This window comes from Phoxinus phoxinus, assembly GCF_949152265.1.
Source record: "Phoxinus phoxinus genome assembly, chromosome: 5".
Taxonomy (NCBI): domain Eukaryota; kingdom Metazoa; phylum Chordata; class Actinopteri; order Cypriniformes; family Leuciscidae; genus Phoxinus; species Phoxinus phoxinus.
In genome coordinates this window covers 42,467,650-42,486,195 of record NC_136880.1, presented here as the reverse complement: position 1 = coordinate 42,486,195, position 18,546 = coordinate 42,467,650, and the positions used below count along the sequence as shown (strand labels likewise).

At 40.1% G+C, this 18,546-nt stretch overlaps 1 protein-coding gene across 3 annotated transcripts in view; it reads left to right on the top strand.

Moving 5' to 3' along the window:
- The window catches only part of ncana (neurocan a), a 95,500-nt gene that overhangs the window by 8,852 nt on the left and 68,102 nt on the right, over positions 1-18,546 (top strand). Inside the window, exon 1 of one of the 3 annotated variants that reach the window (XM_079612917.1) lies at positions 15,617-15,719. The exons of the other annotated variants lie outside the window; for them this stretch is intronic. Coding sequence (XP_079469043.1) covers positions 15,643-15,719 — 77 coding nt within the window. The 5' untranslated portion in view covers positions 15,617-15,642. Of the gene's footprint in view, positions 1-15,616; positions 15,720-18,546 lie in introns of those variants that run through there. 3 annotated transcript variants of the gene reach the window in all.

Here is an 18,546-nt window from a genome sequence, read left to right as displayed (position 1 = left end):
GTGTGTGTGTGTGTGTGTGTGTGTGTGTGTGTGTGTGTGTGTGTGTGTGTGTGATGGGCAGGTTTAGGGATAGGGGCAGTGTGTGTGTGTGTACGTGTGTGTGTGTGTGTGTGTGTGTGATGGGCAGGTTTAGGGATAGGGGCAGTGTGTGTGTGTGTACGTGTGTGTGTGTGTGTGTGTGTGTGTGTGTGTGTGTGTGTGTGTATGTGATGAGCAGGTTTAGGGATAGGGGCTGTGTGTGTGTGTGTGTGCGTGTGTGATGGGCAGGTTTAGGGATAGGGGCTGTGTGTGTGTGTGTGTGTGTGTGTGTGTGTGTGTGTGTGTGCGTGTGTGATGAGCAGGTTTAGGGATAGGGGCAGTGTAAGGGGAGAGAATATACAGTTTGTACAGTATAAAAACCATTACGCCTATGGAGAGTCCTCACACAATGTAGTTGCACCAACGTGTGTGTGTGTGTGTGTGTGTGTGTGTGTATGTGTGTATACAGTAAATGAGTTTTGGGAATAGAAGTCGTCCCTAGGAACATTTGTCTTCTCCTCAGTTTAACACCTTTATTTTCTACACACTGCTTACGGTGCATATATGAGCATGACTGTGGGAACAGCCTGCGAGTTTGGATCTAGATATATCAGAGACAAATCATTTGGAAATTCTGCTTTCTTTATGAGCAGCAAGAGACATATTCACACATATCATGTCAAAGCTGCTCTTTCCTTTCAATATGCATGTTCAGATATTCATACAACAAAATATTTTGGGGGGCATGAAAGTTTTGTCAAAATGATCAAAAATGCTTTTTTTAAACACTGGCGGGGAAAGAGTTAAATTGGATATGATTTTAAAAATGAAAAATCAAGATTACTTTAACTTAAAACATGTAGCTGTAGTGTTCTGCATGAGAAGCGCATGTGTGTGTGTGTGTGTGTGTGTTCAGCACCGGACAGCTCCCGAGCGGCAGATCAATACTGTAAATTAAAGCTGCAGTTTTTCCTCTGTCGCCATCTCTGTTCGAAATCTGCAATTGCATTTATTAGCGGAATTCACCCTTTGAATCACAGTTTGATTGACAGGTGATCTGACCAATCATACTTCGCCATCCGCCAATTTGTCGGACAAAGCAGTCAGGAGAGTTAGTAGATTAACATGGGAGGATTTAAACTTGAGAAGCGGAGTGTACTGACGTCTTTCCGCGGTTAAAACAACATTCCTTCTGATGTTCATTCATGTTTATTTGATGCTATAAATGAACTAGAAGGAAGAGATGATCGGTTCACGAGCGGCTTTAACTGAGGCGACACAGCGATCTGTCACACACATTAAAGAGACACAAAACGCTATTTAAATTTCTTTTAAAAAATGACCAAATTTGAAAGGTGAGACTTTGTTTAATATGTTTAATCTCAAAAGTAACCGAAAAGTAAGCTGGTCTGTGTCTGTCAGTGTGTTGTCAGTCTCCGTGATGTGTTTTTCACTGCGTGAGAACATGGTGTGTGTGTGAGAGTGACATAGTGACAGTAACTAAGGGGGGCGGGTCAATTATCAGCTTTACGTGTGTTGTCAAACTAAACAGTCAAACTAAAGCACACTGTAAGTTCCTTTGTGCGCCGCTGTCACTATATTACCCTGTCAACAAGTTGAAGAACCTGAATTACAGATATCCTTCATATGCCCGAATTCATTCATTTGAGCTCCAATTGCCTTTCTGTTATCATTAAGACTCTCATCGTAATTTTTTTCCCCAGTTTTTTTTTTGTGGCAATAGCCAACAACACATCGTATCGGTCAAAATTATCGATTTTTCTTTTATGCCAAAAATCATGAGGATATTAAGATCATGTTCCATGAAGATATTTAGTAAATGTCCTACTGTAAATATATAAAACATGTATTTGTGTGAGTGAATGCAGCACAATCGTGAACATAAATGCACAACTTTAAAGGAGATTTTCTCAATGTTTCGATTTTTTTGCATCCTCAGATTCCAGATTTACAATAGTTGTGTCTCGACCAAATATTGTCATATCCTAAATGCCCGTTCTTCTGGATTACTGTAATTCTTTATATGCAGGAATATCCCAGTTTTCCATAACAAGGCTTCAAATGGTCCAAAACGCTGCTGCCAGATTCCTAACTGGGGTTTGTGAACATATTACTCCTATTTTATTGTCCTAGGCTGTGGAATATCCTCCCCGTATCCCTGAGATCGCTGTCCTCTTTATATGAGTTTAAATTAAAATTAAAGCTGTATCTTTTTTTTTATACCGGGAATTTCTCTAAAAGTCTCTAAATTTCAATTATGGGTTTATTACATTGTCTCAATGGTAACGGTATTTTTCTCTTCCTCTCATGTTTCCTGGACTTTTGTTTTGTAAAGCACAGTGGTCAACTTCTGTTGTGTTTATTCGTGCTATATAAAAAAAATAAAATGAAATCCTAACAAACCACACATCCATGGAAAGCTTATTTATTCAGCTTTCAGATTCCACAAGAAAAGGACCCTGATATTATTCTCCAGCATCTCTCTGTTTAACTGTCTCTCTCCCAGCGCTCGGTCCACAGGGGTCCCCCCCCCCCCCCCCCCCCCACACACACACACACACACACACACACGTGTTAATGAGAGAAACACTCAAACAAAGGACGCCGTCTCAGTTTCTTTGTTTATAGTCCGTTCTCCTCACGTGACACACAGACAGACGCTCATGTCCAGCGTGTGTTTGGCAGAATTTGTGTTTCCATCACAGTGACATGTTTCTGTTCAGTTGCAGAGCCAGATGTGTGCAGATGTGGCCATTACACTAAACAGTAGTCATTTGGAAAATGCATGTAAATTTACTGTTTTTATTGAACCAAATCAGCCTGAATACATTAGGATGCATGCATGAATCCGGCAACAGAACATTGACATGTTTTTTTTTACAATGGATGTATCTTGTTTTGCTATCTTTAGTGTATCATTTTAATGCCAGTTATTCTTTATTCAAAATTAACAGTCAGACTTGTTCTGCTCTTTAATGTCAATTTAACGCAATTAAATTAGCAATTAAAACAAATAAAAGAATCCATAATATTGCCAAATAACACTTGTTTTTAATAATACTATTTCATAAATATACAGATATTTTACAGATATAATCCTATTTTGTAAAAAAAAAATTAAGCCTTTATTATATGTGATTATCTAAACATGTTTCTTTTTAAGCAGACCTTTAAAAAGCTCATACATATACAGTTATTTTAAGATATAGATACAGATATAATCCTATTTTGTACATTATTTATTTATTTATTTTTAAATCAAGCTTTTATAATATGCAATTATCTAAATACATGTTTCTTTTTCAGCAGACCTTAAAAAGCTAAAGAATATACAGTTATTTTAAGATATAGATACAGATATAATCCTATTTTGTGAATTTTTTCAGCCTTTATAATATGCAATTATCTAAACACATGTTTCTTTTTCAGCAGACTTTAAAAAACTCATAAATATACAGTTATTTTAAAATATAGATACAGATATAATCCTATGTTGTTCATTTTTGTAATTTTTTTCAGCCTTTATTATATGCAATTATCTAAACATGTTTCTTTTTCAGCACCAGACCTTAAAAAGCATATATATAAGCACAAAAAATAAGCAAAAAAAGCAAAAGCACAATAAATAAAGAAACATGAAACATGAAAGCTGCAATAGAAACGTGTGAGTCGCACCGTTATCCATATGCAAAAGACAAAAGCACATTTTTTTCCTAATTTTTCCTCCACGGTTAGTTTGAGTCTCCCGGTTTTCCAGCCGAAACCATGGCAACCAGACAGCCGGTTAACCCTCGGTGTGCCAGCCAGTTCACAGTTCATGCTCGGCACATGCGACCGCTGGCTATATTAAGCCCCGTATCCGTCCGAACACACACGGCTATAGAGTTATTGGTGTGGGTAATGCTAAGTCTTCATCTGTCGGTCTCTCTGGATGCGTGGACTGATAGGCCTCTGGCTTAAAGCTTCATTATTTCATGTTTCTCCTCCTTTCGAGGTGATGCTTGTCTTTGGCTTTTGTTCTCGGCTGTGCTTCAGTAATTGGCCATGGACCGGTTATAGCCACTGGCGAGACTTTCATCTGTTCCTCTGTAAAGACACATCTCTGTGATGAATTGGCCCCGGCTGAGTTGAGAATTCAAAACTGTGCTTAATCGATCTGCATTTTATTTTAGGCTATAGGCCTATTTATATGAACACTTAAATATACAAAACATGCATGTGTCACGTACAAACAAAAAGCATGCATTTGCATTCCTATGAAGTGTTCATTCATTTAGTCTATTATTATATTTGACTAATAAAGAGAACATATGCTGTTTGTTAGTGTAATGCATTGGGCTTCGTTCATAAAACACGAGCAAAACTAGCAATTTCTGTGTAAATCTTTCATAAATGCAGTCTTAATTTTCCACATTTCATTTAATGTGCCAATTTATGTATAGTTGTGCTTGACATTTCAAGACCTCAGAAAACTGCAGAAACGGTTTGATTTTTGCAGTTATGTTTTCTCTTTTTCTCTACTGAACATATACAGATATTGGTTCTCGTCACGTTTCATGACTGATTCACATTGTTTCAGAAAGTGGAAGTATGCTTTATACCTGAGCAGATATCATGTGATATCCGTATTATTGAGCTGCACGATTCTGGATAAACTGAGAATCACGATTCTAAACAATTCTGAACAAAAACAACTTAACAAAATAACTTATTTTACTAGTGTCATTTACTAGAGGTTCTGACAAAATGTTAATTGCTGCAGAGTGCAGACTATATAAAAAATTATATTTTGAATATATTTTTTTTTAAAGCTGCAGTCCGTAACTTTTTTGGGTTAAAAATTGAACATTGAAAAAAATGAAGAGGAGTCTCGGCTAGTCACATCTGTACACATGAAGAAGAGTCTCGGCTAGTCACATCTGTACACATGAAGAAGAGTCTCGGTTAGACACATCTGTACACATGAAGAAGAGTCTCGGCTAGTCACATCTGCACACATGAAGAAGAGTCTCGGCTAGTCACATCTGTACACATGAAGAAGAGTCTCGGCTAGTCACATCTGTACACATGAAGAAGAGTCTCGGCTAGACACATCTGTACACATGAAGAAGAGTCTCGGCTAGTCACATCTGTACACATGAAGAGGAGTCTCGGCTAGTCACATCTGTACACATGAAGAAGAGTCTCGGCTAGTCACATCTGTACACATGAAGAAGAGTCTCGGCTAGTCACATCTGTACACATGAAGAGGAGTCTCGGCTAGTCACATCTGTACACATGAAGAAAAGTCTCGGCTAGACACATCTGTACACATGAAGAGGAGTCTCGGCTAGTCACATCTGTACACATGAAGAAAAGTCTCGGCTAGTCACATCTGTACACATGAAGAAGAGTCTCGGCTAGACACATCTGTACACATGAAGAGGAGTCTCGGCTAGTCACATCTGTACACATGAAGAAAAGTCTCGGCTAGTCACATCTGTACACATGAAGAGGAGTCTCGGCTAGTCACATCTGTACACATGAAGAAGAGTCTCGGCTAGTCACATCTGTACACATGAAGAAGAGTCTCGGCTAGTCACATCTGTACACATGAAGAAGAGTCTCGGCTAGTCACATCTGTACACATGAAGAAGAGTCTCGGCTAGTCACATCTGTACACATGAAGAAGAGTCTCGGCTAGTCACATCTGTACACATGAAGAAGAGTCTCGGCTAGTCACATCTGTACACATGAAGAAGAGTCTCGGCTAGTCACATCTGTACGCATAAAGAAGAGTCTCGGCTAGTCACATCTGTACACATGAAGAAGAGTCTCGGCTAGTCACATCTGTACACATGAAGAAGAGTCTCGGCTAGACACATCTGTACACATGAAGAAGAGTCTCGGCTAGTCACATCTGTACACATGAAGAAGAGTCTCGGCTAGTCACATCTGTACACATGAAGAAGAGTCTCGGCTAGTCACATCTGTACACATAAAGAAGAGTCTCGGCTAGTCACATCTGTACACATGAAGAAGAGTCTCGGCTAGTCACATCTGTACACATAAAGAAGAGTCTCGGCTAGTCACATCTGTACACATGAAGAAGAGTCTCGGCTAGTCACATCTGTACACATAAAGAAGACTCTCGGCTAGTCACATCTGTACACATGAAGAAGAGTCTCGGCTAGTCACATCTGTACACATGAAGAAGAGTCTCGGCTAGTCACATCTGTACACATAAAGAAGAGTCTCGGCTAGTCACATCTGTACACATAAAGAAGAGTCTCGGCTAGTCACATCTGTACACATAAAGAAGAGTCTCGGCTAGTCACATCTGTACACATAAAGAAGAGTCTCGGCTAGTCACATCTGTACACATGAAGAAGAGTCTCGGCTAGAGAACAAAGTATAATTTGCACGGTTGGACGTGATATGATAAGCGATCGCTAGATTTAATCAGCGTGATTTACCGCAATGCTTTTTCCTCTTAGAAAAGTCAGAACAAAAGTGGATGTTTCTTGTTCAGATTACATTTTCCGGTAAAAATTATTATGTTGGTCATACTTCCAAAAAGTATAATATGTGATTGCGAATGCCAGTATCCACACCGGCGGCGACTCACAGCCACACATTCTCCTTAAAACATCGGATTCATCCGCGCTGTGCCGTGCCGAGGCGCAACTCACGTAAAGCTGATAATTCCGCGAATAAATGCAATTGCAGATTTCTAACAGAGAGGGCGACAAAGAGGAAAAACTTGAGTGAATGATTCAATGACTCACTCATAAATCCTTCACTTGTGTCACTACTGGATGAATCAGTGTTTTTGAACGAATCTCTTGAATTAATGATTCAATGGCAAACACATGTTTAACAGTCACTTGTCGCCACCTACTGGTGTAATCGATGTAACGATGCAATCTTTATTTGAAGTGTCTAATTACTTTAAAAAGGAGATTTACTCTATTTTGATCACTTCCAGTGTTTATATACGAACTATACACGTTTGTTCCTGTACTTCTGTGATCATTTGAACCATTGTAATAATGTTTAATAGACAAAAAAGGTTTAATAAGCCAAATCGATGGTGTTTGAATCGAGATTAACGATTAATCATGGAGCTCTAGCATATTATTATTATTATTATTATTATTATTATACAGCAGATTTTCTGCATGTTTATCTGATTCCTGCAGACTGCTCTGTAGAGTCTATCGTGTTGTAAAGCCGTTTGATTTACACCACGAGCATCGCTGCTTTTGTTTATCGGCTCCTTTACTGAGAAAGATTTACGAGTCTCTTCATGCAGGGACAAATGCAGTCGTCCATCATCATCTTCAAACCCGTGTGTTGTACATGTGTCAGGTGTTCAGGGTCACATGATGCTCGATAATTGAGAGGATGAGACGGTATTAAATTGCATTGGCTTTTTACAAGTGTATCTATTTAGAGAGCGGTGCTATTTTGGCATTGTTCGTAGCCAATATTATTATTGGTCAGGGTTTCTACGTTCTGTATTTTTCCCAGTGTGTCTGATTATTGATTTCATTCTGCTCTGTCCATTATGTCATTAGTTCTCCTGATTATGTATGCGTTCATGTCAATGCTGCTTCTCCTGAGCATCTCCTGCGTGTTCTTCTTATCAAAGATTATTCTGTGTATTCATCGTCTTCGTGAGCTTAGAGTTCACGTTATGTGACAATTATAGTGTTTATCAATGTTATATTTTCAGTTTTCAATTAAAGTTTTGATTATATTGTTGTGTACTTAACTAGTTTTACTCATTTTAGTACCTCAACTTTAACTCACTTAGTAGCCAAAGCAACATTTTTCATTTCCATTTGTTTTATTAAGTTTACATAGGGATGCACAATATTGTATATATTGGACACCATATCGATATCGGCCAATATATGTTAACTTTTAATGTTATGATTATCGGCCTGATTTAGGCTGATATATTAAAGATGATAAAGCTGAGATTACTGGAGTCTTTTTCTCAGGAGAAATGTTTAGATATCATTGCTTTTTATGGGTAATATGCAGGACTTATACATTAACACTCGCAAACCTGTCAAATGTGTGTGTATTTCATAACGCAGTAACTCCTACTAGACACTTTGGCAGGTTGACTTTTATAAAATGTGAATTTTTCTATTGTAGTCTTTTAAAAAAGGTATCTGAAATAAGAAACTAAAATTTGAATATGAAAAAAGTTAATTTATTTCAGTAATTCAACTTAAAAGGTGAAACTAATAGGCTATATTATATAGACTCATTACATGCAAAGTGATATATTTAAAGACTTTATTTGTTATAATTTTGATGATTATGGCTTACAGCTTATGAAAACCTTTTCACAATATTCTAATTTTGAATTTGGGGTTTTCATAAGCTGTAAGCCATAATCATCACAATTATAACAAATAAAGGCTTGAAGCTATTGAGCATAGTTTACTCATTCCTGCAGATTTTGTGCTCAAACACCCAAAGTGTGCGCACGTAAAGACACACAGGGCCCTATTGTAACTTTCTGAAACGCAAGTATCAAACGTGAAACGCAAGTAACTTTGTGGGCGGATCCCAGCCGCTGTTGCTATTATACCGGCGGGATAAACGACTCTTGCGCCCGACGCAAATCTAAAATGTGTCGGTCTGAAGTCTTCATTACTCATAAGTGTGGTTTGGGCGTAACGTGAAATAAACCAATCAGAGCGTCCTCTCACATTCCCTTTAAGAGCCGGCGCGCTTGTTCCACGGCGGATTGCTATTATAACGGCGGATTTGCCGGCACACGCCAGGAGCGGTTCACAGCCGAGGAGACCGACGTTCTCGTCAGGGCCGTAAAACACAGAGAAGTGACATTGTATGAGGATGATGGAGAAACACACACACATTAGCTTCGGTTAAACAGGCGTATAATAATTTGGGTAAATGTGTAAGCTAGTTTTATGCCTATTTTTTCACATCTTCACGGTCACAACAATGATTTGCAAAAATGAAAACTGCTGCGTCTGTTTAGATGAGAGATTTAAAGTGTGTGTGTTGTTCACACGCTACATAATGGCCAAGCACGCGCCCTTAAAATAGCATCTGACTAACACACAACTGTCTTTAGACTGGGTTTCTCCTGGTCAGTGGCGGAGTTGTTTTCTGAATTGTTTTCTGAAACTGCAGAATATCACCAGGGAACGTTTGCGCCGGAACACACTCCTCTTTACACTGAACCGCCCCCCCGAGTGCAAGTTCATTCACTAATTTACCGACGTGCGTCTGTGGTGGGAAGAGTCCGCTGTGCGCGGGTGCAAAATAGGAATGATACATGCGTCGGTGTACAAAGTCAATTGCGCTGGGTGCAAGATAGGGCCCATAAAGTATACCGGCTGCCAAATTATGAGATGATCTTAAAAATATCTATATAGCAGCTTTTCCTCATGGATATCGATGTCAAGATTGTGGCTAGTTAAAATCTGAGTGGCTCATAACTTTGGAAAACCACTAGCCACAGTGATAGTGAGCATAGTGAATGTCAAGCCCTGGTAATGTGTGTGAGAGATGAGATGTGTGGCTTGTCTTTCTCTCGGGTGGTTTTGACTCCCACAGACTTTCCTGCATATAAATGTCAGTTCTGCTCCAGAACCGGATTAGATTTAAACTGGTTTGATTAAGAGAGACACTTCATTCTGATGTGTGTGTGTGGGCATGTGAGATGAGAAACACTTTCACTCACTCTGTGTGTGTGTGTGTGTCTGAGGGAGACAGAACTGCAAACAGAGGCAGTGTGTGATAAACAGATGGAATGGGAAATGCATGTGTGTTAGCATATGTGACCCTGGACCACAAAACCAGTCACATGGGTCAATTTTTTGGAAATTGAGATTTATACATAATCTGAACACTGAATAAATAATCTTTCCATTGATGTGTGGTTTGTTATGATATGACAATATTTGGTCGAGACACAACTATTGTAAATCTGGAATCTGAGGGGGCAAAAAAATCTAAACATTGAGAAAATCTCCTTTAAAGTTGTGCATTTATGTTCACGATTGTGCTGCATTCACTCACAAAAATACATGTTTTATATATTTACGGTAGGAATTTTACTAAATATCTTCATGGAACATGATCTTTACTTAATATCCTAATGATTTTTGGCATTAAAAGAAAAATCGATAATTTTTGTTGGCTATTGCCACAGATATACCCGTGCGTCATGTGACTGGTTTTGTGATCCAGGGTCACTTATGTGTCAGTGTGCCATCTAAAGGTCTATATATATATTTCTGAAGATGTAGTTTGACTCGGGAGAGTTTGATGGCAGTCTGAAGCCTCCTGAGGTGTGTTGTGTTAGAGGTTATTTGTTGTTGTATCTACAGAGGCATTCGAGTGGAGCCAAATGCTCATTATCTCTCATTATCTCCTCATTATCTTCTCTCAGATGTGCTGATGAGCTGCACAAGTCCATTAGAATTACACAGAGGCTGTTCGACCACATCAGTGAATCTGTGCTCGTCACGGCTGATCTGCGTTACTCTGTGACCGATATGAAACTGTCTACTGTATAGGCAGCACAAATAGCATTAGCATGTTATGCTATGCTGAGAATGTAATAATCTAATATGCAAAAAAAAAATGTTTATAGGGCATATGTGCCGCTCACAGTATAAGTGTCTTTCCTCGCCATTAATGCTTGGATAACACGCTTATCTCCTTTGATTAATAATAATGGCTAGTGTGGCGGCTGCAATATATAAACCTATACCAACATCGGTTCCCAGGACTTCTCGCAAGAGGAAAAATGACGTTTTAGTCGCATAACATCGGTTAATGGAAACGCCGTCATTTCGAAATAGTTTTTTATCGTCATTTAGAAAATATCGCAAAGGTTTTGCGCAATTCTGTAATGGAAACACGCCTACTGTCCTCTCTGTCCTTCACTGTGTGATAACATGGTGTGTGTGTGTGTGTGTGTGTGTGTGAGAGCGGCGTAGCTTGTCGGACATAGCGACAGTACCTAAAGGGGGCGGGTCTTTGCGAACGGTCAATTCTCCAGCGGCAGCCATCTTTGTTGTAAACTAATTCAACCCAAGCGCTCTCTGGTGACGTGGATGATTACGTTACTGTTGATCCTCTGTCCATCACCGTATAAAGCCCGCCCTGACTATTTGATTGGTCCGAACAGCTCTGGTTCGAGCATAGTTGCTCCACAACGGATCAAGGGCGATACCGAGTACTGATCCGATACCTGGGTGTGTATCTATACAGCTGCAATTCATACTAGCCCTGTATGAATTGATAGAATTATTTTATGGTGTGCTTCAGACTTATCCCTTAATAAAACATGAACAACTACACACTAGCGAGCGCTGTTTCAGAGATGTATTTGCGACCAGGCAAACTGTACTGGGGCTTTAAATGTTCAATTAAGCGGCAAAATCCAACGTTTTCAACGACTGACAGTGGCTTTTGTCGGTTATATTGCCAAACAGCGGACATACTGCTAGCGTGCGCATTTTAATGTCTTCTTCTCTGCAAACGGTGGTTGCTTGTGGCGACACAGCACAACTTTCTGAGTTGCCGCGGGCAACCACTGTTTAGAGCAGTGAAGAAGACTTGATCTCCGATTTGCAGCGTTAAAGGAGAACTCCGGTGCAAAATTAATCTTTGGTCTAATTACACATTGTTACCTAGTCAACCGTTATCTGAGATTTGTTTTCATGATTATCGAATGTAAATAGTTGTATCTCTAAAAACAGTTGAGCCTATAACGCTAGTATAACGCTAGTATATGGGGCATGGAGTAATGACAAATAAAAAACGCTTGTTAATACCACTAACAAGGCTCAAAATAGCCCCACACTAACACGGCAGCATAATGAGGGTCCCTACCTTCAAACCGAAGCATTGAGAACTGTGAACAGACTCGATCAATCGATCTACGAACCACCGATCCAAATGCGCTGAACTGTGTAGAATCTCATATGGTCCAGCGCATTTGGATCGGCGGTTCGTAGATCGATTGATAGAGTCTGTTTTTCAAACATGGCTTCTGCCTGTATTCGCGAAGTTGACTGTATGTATAAAATATCTTCTTATTAAACTGTCTGGACACTTACACAGTTCTCAATGCTTCGGTTTGAAGGTAGGGACCCTCATTATGCTGCCGTGTTAGTGTGAGGCTATTTTGAGCCTTGTTAGTGGTATTAACAAGCGATTTTTATTTGTCATTACTCTATGCCCCATATACTAGCGTTATACTAGCGTTATAGGCTAAACTGTTTTTAGAGATACAACTATTTACATTCGATAATCATGAAAACAAATCTCAGATAACGGTTGACTAGGTAACAATGTGTAATTAGACCAAAGGTTCATTTTGCAACGGAGTTCTCCTTTAAGCAAAGCTAGCGTGCAATAACTAGGCATTGTTTATGAAAATGGTATCGGATCGGTACTCGCCAATACCAATGCCAGAATTTGTATTGGTATCGGCGGCATTTCCGATACTAGTATCGGAATCGGAACATCTCTAGTTGTGGGCGGGGCTTAGTTCGGCTGGCATCCAGGCTAGCAGCTCTATGGCTAATCTCATAACTCGAGTCCTCACATCTGTCCTCGTTCCTTCAGACATCCGGCACTGAGTCTGGACTCACAAAAACCAGCCAAACACCAACAGCAAGAAGCAGCAGCAGCCAATTACTGCAGCCGACACACACACTCACACACACACACACACACACTCACACACACTCACACACACACACACACACACACACCAGCCTGACCGCATCACTGTCAGCCACGTCTCACTTTGATGAAGTCACACGGGGAGGGAGCCGCTGGCGCTGGGTTTGAGCTGTGGGTGTTTTGGATGTAGAAGCGGAGGACTGGGAAACAGAAGCTGATTTAATCAGAAAATGCCAAGTGGAATTAAGAGCCACTGAATCCATCACAAGAAATGTTAGAAATGCAAATCCTGTGGGCTTTAAATTCACTTGACAAAGACGCTGAGGCTTTGGCTGATGAGGGTTTAACTAGTCTGAGCATTGGATTGTGTTAAAGCAGTGTTTGATTCACGATGCTGAGGGACTCGAGAAACTGTCAGACGTGTCCGACCTCAAACTCAAACTAACTAAAGGCCTTTTTCATTTTCAGCTTTGAAGAAGATCTATTATGCCTTTTACAGTTTGATGTTGATTTTGGGCTCTACTAGAACAGGCTTTCCTGCTTGAATGTTGATTATTTTCCTCATATTCTCCATTACTGCGGCTCCTCTCTTCCCAGTCTGTCAGTAATGCTGTTTACTTCCTGTCTCTATGAAGCCCCTCCTTCTGGAAACCACACTGTGCTCTGATTGGTCGGCTGGAGCAGTGTGTTGTGATTGGTTGAGCGCTTCGAGTGTGTTCGGGAAATGTCCCGCCCCTTACCGCCAGTTTAACACACTACTAACTAACTCAACCAGGCCCCGCCCCTTTATTCTGCATATTAATTATTATAATGAGGAATATTGTGACGTGTTCATTCCCGGAAGAAACTCAAGACTACAATGGAGGCGCTTCAGGAGTTCAGAAACACTGACACTGATATAGAGAAGAACTCAGCAACATTACACACTAAAGAAAGATGAATATGGACAATAGGTCCTCTATAACTCGCATTTGCATATTTAAAAACGTCTTACATCGACACAGCACTTCTCTGGTTTACTTTACAGGCCTCTTTTTGTAGAATTTGCACATCCATTTGTGACCCTAGACCACGAAACCAGTCACATGGGTCAACTTTTTAAAATTGAGATGTATACATCATATGAAGCTGAACAAATAATCTCTCCATTGATGTGTGGTTTGTTATGATAGGACAATATTTGGTCGAGACACAACTATTGAAAATCTGGAATCTGAGGAGCAAAAAAATCGAAACATTGAGAAAATCTCCTTTAAAGTTGTGCATTTATGTTCTCGAAGAAAAGATGAATGCAATGAGACTTTGTCCCATAATCCCGTTTATTTATTTTCCCCAAACACTGTATAACTTTATTTTCTACGATGTACATAAAACAAAGATTAATGATGTTTGTTTTACAAGCATATTTCAGTCTTTCTACTTCAAAATTTCACATTTAACTCAGTGTTATACTTCACATTTCTTTGTAATTATTTGTGAAATTTTTCCTACATCAATGTTGGATACTTTTTAAATTCATTGTTTCATCAAAGTATTTATGTGCATGACTTTCATATCACTTTCCACCGTTTTCTAGATCATGAAGGTTGCAATATAAATGTTAAAACTAAAAGTCACAGTGATTTGTGTTTGTTATACTCCATTTAAAATGTCACATTATATTGATTTCATTCACTCCGACTCCTTTTTAAAGTTCGTTTCCGTTCTTCTTCATGAGATGCAGATGAAGACGGCTCAAAAAAACAAAACAGAAAACATTTATAATCACAGAAAGTGACTCAACTGACATTTCAAACTAAATATCACTGATATCTTTGTAAGTCTGACATATAACTTGTTCTGCAAGCTGTCAATCAGATGTTTTTATCTTTGCTCAGATTTAGCTTTTTCACAGCTCAGGTATCTTACAATCCCACTGTAGTAATAAAAAGAGATAAATCACACACACACACACACACACGCGCGCGCAATCACACACACACACACACACACACGCGCAATCACACACACACACACACACGCAATCACACACACACACACACACGCAATCACACACACACACACACACACACACACACAAACAAGCACACTCACACACACACACAATCACACTCACACACACACACAATCACACACACACAATCACACACACACACACACTCGCAATCACACGCTCGCAATCACACACACAATTACACACACACACACACACACAAACAAGCACACTCACACACACACACACACACACACACACACACACTCGCAATCACACACACGCACTCACACATAAAATAATCTTTTGCAAAAGATTACTCTTAAATAATGTATTTGCAGTCACTTTTGATTAATTTAATGCTTCCTTAATGAATAATTTCTTTAAAAAAGAATGAATGGTAGTGTATATATATATATAGGCCTATATATATATACATATATATATATATATATATACATATATATAGTATTTAGTGTAAATCTGTGACTTCAGTTTTGAAGCTGTTACCTCATTGTTTTTATACCAGATAAATATTATATACATGTTAAATGAAAAAGACATAAATATATTTTTTCATACTCATGCTGGAAATCCAGTGCTAGTTCTTCTCTGCCGTATCATTTATAGCCTACAGCGATTTTAAAAATATCGACTGTTTCAAAGCAGCTTTACCGTGATCAGGAGATTAAAGTCACAGAGATTGTTCTGGCTTTACAGCAGCTCTAGAATAACGTTATTGTCCAGATAAAGTTTTTCATTGGTCAAAGTGGCGCTCTTGAATCGGCCTCAGCTGTGTCTCTAGTTACCGCTGTAAACAGCACCGCTAACCGTCGCGAGCTAAATCACCTCAGACAACAGCGCGGCGGAATCTTTCAGGAATTGTAATGCTAAACGCCTGGAGCTGCAGCGAGTCTGAGTTTACAGTCGAGAGAATGGCTGTTCACTCGCTCAGAAACTCATCTGACGTTTCAATGCTCAAGCTGAGCTGGTGCACGACCTTCCCATGCCTGTAAACAAGTCTTCAATCCCTCTTTTATTTGCGTCTTTCTCTCTATCGGCTTGTGTTTGGCTCTTAAATGCTGGGTGGATTCTGTAGGCATGAGCTGGCACATTTTCTCTCTCTCCGTGTTTCCCTGTGGAGGTGCTGTTGGCAGAGTGTGTGTGTGTGTGTGTGTGTGTGTGTGTGTGTGTGTGTGAGCTGTTGGCAGAGTGGCGGGATGCTGGTACCAGCTGGGAGAGATCAGGGAGCGAGTCCTCGCCGCATGCGACCACTTCACACTGACACCAGATTCACACACACACTCGTGAACCCTCCTCATGCTCAGTCGTTACAACTCCATGATGTTGAGTGAGCCAGACAGCTTTCCTTAGCTAATTCAATGGTATGGGTGTTTTGGGTGGTTGCTAGGGTGTTGCTAAGCAGTTACTAGGGTGTTCTGGGTGGTAACTAGGGTTGATTATAAGAGGCTACAAGAGGATTCTGGGTGGTCTGGTGGTTGTTATGGGGTTTTAGATGGTCGCTAGGGTGTTTATTAGCAGTTACTAGGGTGTTCTGGGTGGTCGCTAGGGTGTTGCTAAGCAGTTACTAGGGTGTTCTGGGTGGTAACTAGGGTTGTTTATAAGAAGCTACAAGAGGGTTCTGGGTGATGCATTGCTTGGTGGTTGTTATGGGGTTCTGGTTGGTCGCTAGGGTGTTTATTAGCAGTTACTAGGGGGTTCTTGTGGTCGCTAGGGTTTTGATTAGCAGTTTCTAGGGTGTTCTGGTTGGTCGCTTGGGTGATGCTGCTGAGTTACTAGGGGGTTCAGGATAGGTGGTGTTAGGTGGTTATACTAGGGTTGCCAACTTTCTGAAATTGAAATAAGGAACGGGGGGGGGGGGTTGGTTGGTGACATGTGACATTTAATTTGACAACATTTTAAGGATATGTAGTGCAAATATCTTTATATTATATAATTATACTTCCATTTTAGTTAACTTTCTTTCCAGTGCAAAACAATAGTACATAAAAAAACTGCTAATAAAGAAAATATATATTTTATATATATTACCTGTTTTTTTTATGTATTATTGTTTTGCACTGGAAAGGAAATATTGCACTCAAATAATGCATTCAAGCAATACAACACCTGTATATATGCACAAGGAAAATGGCTAATGTAGTTTTTCACCACAAATTCTGCTGTTAAACACAATTAAGTTGAAATGATGCAGGTTGAAGGGTTCAAGAGAAGTAAATATTATATATATGCACAAGGAAAATCTCACAGAAACAAATAAACCTCCAGACTAAGCACATTGTACAGCTATTCCCATTCAATTCTGTATTTTTGTGCTCTTTTTCGGCGGCTGCTTGAAAGTAACGTTAGTCATTTTTACATTTCCCGCTGTTGTCACTTGTCATCATCGTTGCTACGATACATGACTCACAATGACTGAAACGACCAATTAAAAGGGCATTCTCTGATGATGTTCCAAGATGTTAAAAACGCGACGCTGATCATAGACAAACGGGGAGAAATTAGTATCTACCGCACGCACCGTCTGTTTTTTTTCTTATCATAGCCTACAAATGTCTTCGTTCATAGTCTGACATATATTAGAAGCTATGTGTGTGTCTGTCACGGATTTGCACTGAATTGATTCTCAAAAATACGGAACAAAGTGCGTTCCGTATCGGTTCAATACGGAACAAGACTTTTATGTGTCAAATACGGGACGATCCCGTATTATACGGAACGGTTGGCAACCCTAGGTTATACTGTTGCTAGGATGTTGCTAAGCATTTACTATGGTGTTCTGGGTGGGAACTACGACATTGCTAGGAGGTTGTTAGGGAGTTTTAAATGTTTTCTAGTAGGGAGTTGATTAGTTACTTGGGCATTCTGCGTGGTTACTAGGGCATTGCTTGGGGATTGTTAGGGGGTTCTAGGTGGTCACTAGGGTGTTGCTAGGCCGTTGTTAGGGGGTTCTGGTTGGTCGCTAGGGTGTTGATTAGCTGTCACTAGGGGGGTCTGGGTGGTTGCTAGGGTGTTGCTGAGTTACTAGGTGGTACTGGATAGTTACAAGGGTATTGTTAGGTGGTTATGCTGTCGCTAGAATGTTGATTAGCAGTTACTATGGTTTTTAGGTGGTGACTAGGACATTGCTGGTGCTTGTTAGGGAGTTTTAGATGTTTTCTAGGGAGTTGCTTAGGGCATTGCTAGGTGGTTGTTATGGGGTTCTGGGTGGTCACTAGGGTGTTGCTAAGCAGTTACTGGTGGTTCTGGGTGGTCTGCTAAGTGGTTGCTTCTGGGTGGTAGCTATGGTGTTGCTATGTTACTTGGTGTTTCTGGATATTTACTAGGGTATTGTTAGGTGGTTGTTAGGGGTTCATGTGTGGTCACCAGGGTTTTGCTAGGAGATTGCTAGGGGGTCTGGCTGGTAGCTAGGGTGTTGTTAAGTTACTAGGTGGAACTGGATAGTTTGTGAGGTAATTTTAGGCGGTTAAGCTGTTGCTAGGATGTTGCTTAGCAGTTACTATAGTGTTCTGGGTGGCTACTAGGACATACCTAGGTGGTTGTTATGGAGTTTGCTAGGGAGTTGCTTAGTTACTATGGAATGGTGGTTAATAAGACATTGCTAGGAATTGTAGGTGGTCTCTAGGGTTGTTGATAAGCAGTTACTAGGGGGGTCTGGTTGGTCACTAGGGATTTGCTATGGGGTTTATAGGGGGCTCTGGTTGGTTGCTAGGGTACTAGGGTGTTCTTGGGTTATCAGAGTATTGCTAAGTGGTTATTGAGGTGTTCTCTAAGGTGTTGATTAGCAGTTACTTCTGGGTGGTTACTAGTGCATTGCT